Source organism: Phlebotomus argentipes, unplaced genomic scaffold, assembly GCF_947086385.1.
Source record: "Phlebotomus argentipes unplaced genomic scaffold, Phlebotomus argentipes genome assembly contig_20, whole genome shotgun sequence".
NCBI lineage: Eukaryota > Metazoa > Arthropoda > Insecta > Diptera > Psychodidae > Phlebotomus > Phlebotomus argentipes.
The window spans coordinates 65,081-74,192 of NW_026776164.1; the positions used below are offsets into that span (position 1 = coordinate 65,081).

General features: G+C 46.6%; 1 protein-coding gene across 1 annotated transcript; it reads left to right on the forward strand.

Moving 5' to 3' along the window:
- The first annotated feature begins 3,333 nt into the window (after positions 1–3,333).
- On the forward strand, positions 3,334–7,631 carry LOC132265512 (uncharacterized protein K02A2.6-like). The gene is made up of 2 exons (XM_059766209.1): positions 3,334–3,514; positions 3,562–7,631. Exons 1-2 carry the CDS (start codon positions 3,334–3,336, stop codon positions 7,629–7,631), a joined length of 4,251 nt encoding a protein of 1,416 aa, XP_059622192.1.
- The last annotated feature ends 1,481 nt before the right edge of the window (positions 7,632–9,112 follow it).

Below are 9,112 nucleotides of genomic sequence, written 5' to 3' on the forward strand. Positions count from 1 at the left end.
CCTCCAACTCAGAAACTCAGGAACTTCGCGGTCGCCGTACATCTTATAGCTGAGATTCTGACCCACAACTCTTGAGCTTGTACTTCCTCAAGGGCGTGAATCTCCGCTGATTCTTGAATACATGCTGCAGCGATCTTTTGCAGAACAACCTCACACTTGTCAGCTTGTGTGTTCACCTCTTGTAGCAGCGCGGTAATTCTCGCACATGAGAAATTATCGCGGTCATTGAGATTGTTCTCAATGCGTGTGAGCGCCGCCTTAACCCGTCCTCGACTGCTACGCAGAGCTGTAAGATGTGCCATGATGTCTTCTGATCGCTAAACTTCCCGTTGAGTTCAAAACCACGCTGTAAGACTTCTTCAAAATGGCGGCTTCTTCCTCGTGGATCTTCCAACACTGTGTGATATACTTTTGACCGTCTTGTACGGAAAAGCGTCTTAGGCACAACTTGAGGTCGCTGTGTTGATCGATGAAGGACCAGATTATGTGGCAAGTACCTGGAGATATAATTGAGAAGGGTAATTAGATATCTCCCTGCGCACGTACACTACGCCTTCTGAAGGTACCTGGAGATTAGAATATTGCAACTGGTTAAGAATCTCCTGTCCACACAATGCAATTGACTTCGTGAAAGATACCTGGAGGGCGAGAGAGAGAATAATGTGGTTAGAACCCGGCGAAAATGACCGGATTCTTCTCTCTGTCCTCGTGACGCTTTGATCTTCTCCTTGTCTGTGATCTTTCTCCTTGTCTACACTCGCTGTGATCACTTTTCCACTTTCAACTTCTGCTGTGATAATAGTCTGTGATATTCCACTAGTTTTTTACTTATTTAACTATTTATTTAACTTTAAATTATTCTCCAATTCACTTCTTTTCTTTACTCATCCGAATTCTTCCACCAAGTGACGCAGCGGCGCCACCTCCGCGGCATTATTGCAGTTTTCGCCGCAACTCGCCCATCATCAACTCACCCACACAAGGAATAGTCGTTCACACCTCGTCAATCGGCATCCGTTAGTGGAGTACACCGAAAAAATTCTTAGAGTATATGCACCAAATACTACATCAATTGCTATCACCTCTCCCGATGGCACGCTCAGCTCAACTCTGTTATATCTAATATTATTATTTATTGCAATAAGTACTCCTCCTCCTCTGCTATTCCTGTCCCTCCGCACTGTTGTGTATCCCTGAATTCGACATTGTGAGCCCAAGTTCAACTTTGTCTCCTGTAGAACTAAAATGTCCACATCACACCGACCGCAGGCTATCATCAAATCTTGTACTTTAGACCTCAAACTATTGCAATTCCACTGTAAAATGTTGATTTCTCTTCTTTGATCCATCATGATTGAAGGAGAATCTTAGACAGCATGGGCAGAAACCTGGGGATCAACATATCCACAATCGGAAAAATACAAGTTTTAATCAAATCCACAACTTCTTGAGGCACACCAAACAAATCCAATATATTCAACAAAAACTCTTTCCATCCGCCACACGCCCTCGTAGACTGTCCAGCCCCACCAGATGGTCTCGGCGATTTCCTTTTAGATCCTCGATCCAGCGCAGAACTCAGCAGCCTCGCCACCTTTTCGCCGACACCTGCCTCCTGATTCTCCTCACTGTCGGACTCACAAACCATAGACTCCTCATCGCCTCCAGATTCTCTTTGCTTTCTTCTGTGAAATTCCTTTTGCGTTAATCTGGCTTTATTAAACGCCGATTTAGGTTTTGCACCCCTACGCCTCTTTGCCTCGTCGAGCCTGGGAAAATCCGCTTCTAGATCGAGATCACAGTCAGAATCAATCTCATGGAGCAAGTTGTAAATGTTGTTATCTTCCCGCTGTCTCTTAGTTCCTCGCTCAGCAGCACCATCGCCACTAGAATTGCTTACGATACCTGCAAAAGACACATTATGACGTATTTCCGCTCTCCTCAGTAACGAATCAACATATTGTGCCCTGGCTTTGCATACGTGCTTTTTCTCCGCAAATTTCTGTTTGCAGTTGGGACAATTAAATTGCGACTCGACACACTTCTCAGCCTCTCCGTGACTCAAACCACATTTCTTACACCGAGATCCATTTTTACAAAACTTAATAGTGTGCCCGTATCTGAAGCACCTCTCACAGAACATCACCTTGGGGTTGAAGACATGCACCTTAAGTTCAAGTCCTTCAATCGTGACAAAATCTGGCAGCACCGTACCCTCAAATGTAACACGCACCGCCTTTGCCGCGGTCCATTTCGCCTGCGGCGCCTCGCTAACCGTTTCACCTTCCGCACAAGCATTCATCAACACATTTCCATCAATATCTCTCATCTTTTTGCTCATACGAAAAACTTCAAGAACCCTTATAGATACATTGGGCGCCGCGACCAACTTTCCAACTCCATTAGCAATTAACTTCTCATCCTCATCTAGATCCAGAATAACCACGCCATCGACCTCCACAACATTGGCCTGGATATAAGCCGTGTATTGCGCCACATTCATATCCTTTACACACCTATTTGCCTCCTCAGCATCCTCAAACTCCACCCTGACTTTGTCAGTGAACACCTTTTGAATCCTCCTCGTTTTCTTATATTTCGCAAATAGAATAGACGCCAGAAACATCTGATTAATTGCATTGCCACCAATTGTTTTAATGTACACCACGAACGGCCCACTGTGTTTTGCTGGATATTCCCTCAAACGGGCTTTTGGCGCCACCATGCCCCCACTCTCAGTCATAGCGACTGTTGAGCGGGAGATTAGCCGCCAATATTAAGCCAAATAAACCGGAGACACTGGCACAAAAACTCACCAATTTACAACTCAACTTCCCACTTACACCGGCACACTTCTTTAACTCCACGTTGTGCCCACAAACCCCAATTTCTTAATTAAAGCGATAAACTTATGAAATAAACCCTATCTTACACCCTATAAGAAATCCAACTTAACTACTCTACTCCTTCACCACCTTAGATTATGTTACAGAGAGCACCCTGTAATCGAATAGGCCTAGTGATCTCGTATCACGGCCTGAAAAAGCTAATTGTCAAAGCCACTTCCTATTCGACTCTCTTGCCAAGTGCATCATCATATATTTCGCTCTGTAAAATCAAACACATTTTATCTAAAATTTATATCATAATTGAAGTCTCATTAAATCACCTTTAATCAAGCAATTCTTAGCCTTTTTAATCGTGAGTGGATATTGGGTGTCGTAGCAGTGGACCGTGAGATAGTGAAGATCTCGGCGACGTAGTGGGATACACGAAATAACATAATATAATTCCCAGGTACGTGAGACCACGCCACAACAACTGGCTGACGGGATGGCGAATAACGGAGACTCTTCAGACCGCATGGCGATTCTCTTCGAGTCCGTGGCGACCCTTCTGGTGGAGTTCAAGGCGCTGAAGGACCTCCTCCATCGGAACTCAACGTGGACGCTCTGGCCAGAGGCATCAATCAGTTCTTTTACCAGCCCGAGAACGACCTCACATTCGACACGTGGTATCGGCGCTACAAGAGCACGTTTTCCCAATACGCTGCCACGTTAGACGATGCTGCGAAAGTGAGGCTGCTGTTGAGACGTCTCGACGCCTCTGCCTATGATCGCTATGCCAACAATATTCTGCCACACGAGCCCGCCGCACTCACGTTCGAAGACACCGTCGCGCGCCTCACGAAGCTCTTCAGCAAAGGAGAATCTTTGTTCTGCACGCGCCGAAAGTGCTTGCAACTGACTATCAGGGAATCAGATGACATCGCGACTCACTGTGGCGTCGTGAATCGCCACTGTGAGGCCTTTAAGTTGGGAGAATGCACCGCAGATCACTTCAAGGCCCTCATCTTTGTCAACAGCCTGCAAGGAGAGAAGTACGTGCTTGTCCGGGAGCAGCTATTGACCAAGCTCGAAACTGAGGACGCCAAGAAGATCACTCTGGACTTCATGGTTGAAGAAGCGCGCCGCCTTCTCAATGTTAAGAGTGATTCGCGTCTCGATGCCCCATCCGTGAGTGTCAGTGCGATCCGGAAGAAAGAGTTTGCGCCCAAGAAAGACCGCCCTCCGCGGCCGTGTTATCTGTGCGGCGCAATGCACTATGTGAAGGAGTGCCCCCACGTGACCACCAAGTGCACGGATTGCCACAAAGTGGGTCACAAGACCGGCTACTGCCCGCCCTCTTCGAATCAGGACGCTGATAAGAAAAAGTCTGGCAAGAAATCCTTCTCCGGCAAGAAGAAGAAGAAGTCGTCCAATCAGGCCAGCGCGAATGCTGTATTTTCTGCCCGACGACATGGTAGAAAATATCTCGCGCCAACAGTTAATGGACACACTGTGGAGTTTCAACTCGACTGTGCCGCCGACTTGTCCATTATCTCAGCTGACACCTGGAAGATGATCGGTCAGCCAACACTTTCTCCTGTGTCCATCCGCGTCAAGGATGCCCAGTCACAACCCATCGCTATTCTGGGAGAGTTCGACAGCTCTGTGAGACTTGATGACAGAGAGATCCGTGGACGCTGCTTAGTATCCGAGAAGACATCAGGAAATCTATTCGGAATCGAGTGGATTGAGGCGCTAGGATTGTGGGATCTCGCTCCCAGTGCTTATTGTAGTTCAGTGCACAAGGACGTCGACACTGAGACTGCAATAAAGGAGCTTCAGGCCACCTTCCCCACAGTATTCAACACTCAAATGGGCCAGTGCACGCAGGCCACTGGAACCATCCATCTCAAGCCGAATGTCAGCCCAGTTTTTCGCCCTAAACGCCCTGTCGTGTTTCACATCATGGCTACAATCGACGAGGAGCTTCAGCGACTGCAAGCTTCAGGAATAATCACCCCCGTCGAGTACTCGCCATGGGCTGCGCCCATTGTTGTCGTCAAGAAGCCCAACGGTCGCATCAGGATCTGTGGAGACTATTCTACCGGCCTCAATCAAGCTGTGGAGACGAACGACTATCCAATTCCCGATCCGGATAGCCTCTTCAGCCAATTCGCGGGTAAGAGAGTCTTTAGTCATATCGATCTTTCCGATGCGTATCTTCAGGTCCCAATGAATGAGGAATCCAGTCAATTGCTGACCATCCACACGCATTGGGGACTCTTCCGCTTCAATAGACTGCCGCCTGGCATCCGGAGCGCACCCGGAATATTCCAAGGAATCGTGGAGCGCATGCTGCATAGCCTTCCCGGAGTATTTGTCTATTTTGGCGACATCTGTGTGGCCAGCGACGACCCAGCACAGCATCTGGAGACTCTCAAGGAGGTTTTCAAACGCCTGGAACACTTCAATTTCCGTGTGAAGTTGGAGAAATGCCGTTTTTTCGTCTCGAGCATCGAATTCCTCGGAATTGTGGTGGACGAAAAAGGTCAGCACCCGGATCCCGGCAAAACTAATGCTATTTGCGCAATGCCCGCTCCATCCAATGTGAGTGAACTTCGCAGCTTCCTCGGGGCCGTGCAATTCTGGGGCCGTTTTATCAAGGGCGCGAGCAAAATCCGTGCGCCAATGGATCGTTTGCTCAAGAAAGGTGTTCCGTGGAAATGGTCAACTAAATGCAGGGCCGCATTTAGGAGGTTCAAGACGATCCTGAAGTCTGAACTTCTCCTGACTCATTACGACCCACGGCTGCCCATTTACATCGCGTCTGATGCCTCTTCATATGCGATCGGAGCGGTTGCATATCACGAAATGCCCGATGGTTCACTGAAGGCGTTTTACCACGTCTCCAGGCGACTCACCGATGCTGAACAGCGCTACAGTCAGATCGAGAAGGAAGCGCTGGGCATCGTGTTCGCTCTCAAGAAGTATCACCGCTTCGTGTATGGTCGAAGATTCAATCTCGTCACCGACCACAAACCGCTCGTCTCGATATTCGGAAGCAGCAAAGGAATCCCAGTGCACACTGCCAACCGTCTTCAAAGATGGGCATTGGTGCTGCTTTGCTACGACTTCGAGATCAAATTCACGTCGACCGACAGCTTTGGACACGCAGACGTGCTGTCCCGGCTAACCAGTGCGCGCCAGCAGCCACAGGATGAAGTCGTCATTGCTGAAATTCAACTGGATGAAGATGAGGACAGAGCCATCGTCGAGGAAGCCTCCTCGAAGCTTCCGGTGAATTTCAACATGATACAACGAGCGACTCAGGCCTCGGAGAGTTTGCAAGAAATTGCGAATTACATCAAGACTGGCTGGCCGGCTGCACTGAAATTCATCCACTCCAGGGAAGTAGCAAAATATTATAAGCTCAGAAATTCGCTTTCGCTTATCCATGACTGTGTCTTTTACAGGGAGAGGATCGTAGTTCCGGAGCAATTCCGCAAAAAGATACTGGCCCAGCTTCACCATGCTCATCCTGGCATGTCCAGAATGAAATCAATCGCCCGAGGATACGTCTTCTGGCCGGACATTGATTCGGACATCGAGCATAAAGTCGGAACTTGCACGGACTGCGCCCTCACTGCAAAGAACCCTGTAAAAGCATATCTATCGTCATGGCCACTTGCTACTCGGAGTTGGGAAAGGATACACATCGACTACGCCAAATACAAAGGAGAAAACTTCCTGCTCATCATCGACGCCTACTCTAAATGGCCAGAGGTATTCCGCACGTCTTCGACCACCTCATCGCAGACAATAGCGAAGTTGACGGAAACTTTCGCCCGGAATGGACTGCCCGAGATCCTCGTCAGCGACAACGGCACTCAGTTTGTCAGCAGCGAGTTTAAGGAGTTTTGCCAGATGAACGGAATCCAGCACCTTACAACCAATCCTTACTGCCCATACAGTAACGGACAGGCTGAGCGTCTCGTGGATTCACTCAAGAGGTCACTGGACAAGCAAGGAAGCGCGATTTCATTGGACAATGGTCTTCAGCGATTCTTGGCGAACTATCGCACCATTCCAAATGAGAATTCACCTGATGGCAAGTCACCTGAAGAAGTGTTCCTTGGAAGGCAAGTGCGTACGATCTTTGACCTGCTCAAATTTCGTCCTCCTTCCACTCCTCGGCGCAATAAGAAGATGGAAGACCGGTACAACAAGAAGCACGGCACGAAAGCGCGCTCATTCCAAAGGGGGGAGGAAGTCTACGCGCAGAAATTCTCACCTGGAGGAAAGTTTTCTTGGCAATCCGGGAAAATCATTGAACGCCGTGGGACTGTGAGCTATAATGTGCGTCTCTCAAACGGAATCATCATTCGCTCGCACATTAATCAGCTTCGCCGACGTCTCGTGGAGCCTGAGCCCATCTTAGACTCACTGCCGATTTTCACCACACCATCCGTGCCAAGTCTTCCACCGTCTTCCCCTATTCGACCGAGTGAGACATCGAATATCACATCACCAGTGATATCACCGAGAAGAAGCCCTTCTCAACCAACACCAAGGCAAACGACACCTGTCGTTTCAACCCAGGATTCAGAGGCAATGGACACATCGGAGCCCACGTTCTTCGGATTTGAGGACTCACCACAAGCTGAATTAGAGCCCATAACATCTGAAAATCAATGCACGCCTGACGCACCAATTTCAACGCCTCAGAATCAACGCCTTCGTCGTGCACGTCCGCCGCCTGGCTATTACAAGGAGCGAAGCCAAGGACGTCGCCTTCTTCCTTAGGGGGGAGGTGTTACAGAGAGCACCCTGTAATCGAATAGGCCTAGTGATCTCGTATCACGGCCTGAAAAAGCTAATTGTCAAAGCCACTTCCTATTCGACTCTCTTGCCAAGTGCATCATCATATATTTCGCTCTGTAAAATCAAACACATTTTATCTAAAATTTATATCATAATTGAAGTCTCATTAAATCACCTTTAATCAAGCAATTCTTAGCCTTTTTAATCGTGAGTGGATATTGGGTGTCGTAGCAGTGGACCGTGAGATAGTGAAGATCTCGGCGACGTAGTGGGATACACGAAATAACATAATATAATTCCCAGGTACGTGAGACCACGCCACAACAGATTACTAGACAAATCGCTTAAAACCACCAGAAAATGCGAATTTATATGAGCAAATCTCTGACACAGTTCTCAGCTTGACAAACACTCTGGAACTGAATCCCTCTTCCCGAAGGCCGGAAAAACGCCGGAAGCCTCCTGCAGGATTCCTTTAAGAATCCTGCAGCCGAATTCCCTCTTCTCGAAGGCCGGAAAAACGCCGGAAGCCTCCCGCAAGATCCCACCACGAATCCTGCAGGCAAATTCCCTCACCCTGAGTGGCTGAGACACTGGAAGCGCCGGGACGAAAGATTTGCCATGACGGATTAATGCAGGAATCTTGCGGGAGAATTCCACCGCAATTCCTGCATTTCAGAAAGATTTTTAGATTCAAAAGTAAATTTATTTTTAGCTTATACTATGTACATATTTGTCCCTGTTGCTTATTTACTATGAATCCTTCCAGGGCTATAGCCTGCTGCTATTCTACTGTTGTTTTTTTTTGTTTTTTTTTTGTAATTCATTATGTACTTTTTATTTTAAGTTATTGTTTGTTTGGTGGAGTGGGAGGAGATGGGCTATGAGCATGTTTTTAATTTTTAATCTAGTATGATTGGAGATTGATATCTTTTAATTCTTGTATTGAATCTACTTTTCTCTATGATATTGTTAATAATTCTGTTATTGATGTTTTCAAATTTGCTGTATGTGCGTTTTGCTATATCTGTGCTAAATTCTTCTAAGTTTTCTATTTCTGCTTCTTTATAGACTTTTTCATTTTTTTTTTTAATTTTTTTGTTTCGTCATCGATACCTGCATTTAAGGCCATTCTTAGGCATTTTGTCTCTATTACTCTAAGTTTTTTCCAGCGACTTTTGGAAATAGTGTTCCATATTTGGCATCCATATGTTAATATGGGTCTGATAAAGATTTTGTAAATAGTTCTCTTTGTTTTTGTGTGTAATTTGTTGTTTTTCTTTAGAAATGGGAATATGCTTTTTATTGCATTTTTGCTTTTTCTTATTACGTTGTCTGTATGTTCTATGTAGTTTAATTTTTTATCTAATGTGATGCCTAAATACTTTGTACTTTGAACTTTTTTTATCTGAATATTGTTGATTTTTACGTTATATTTGTCATCTATTTTTCTCTTATTTGTA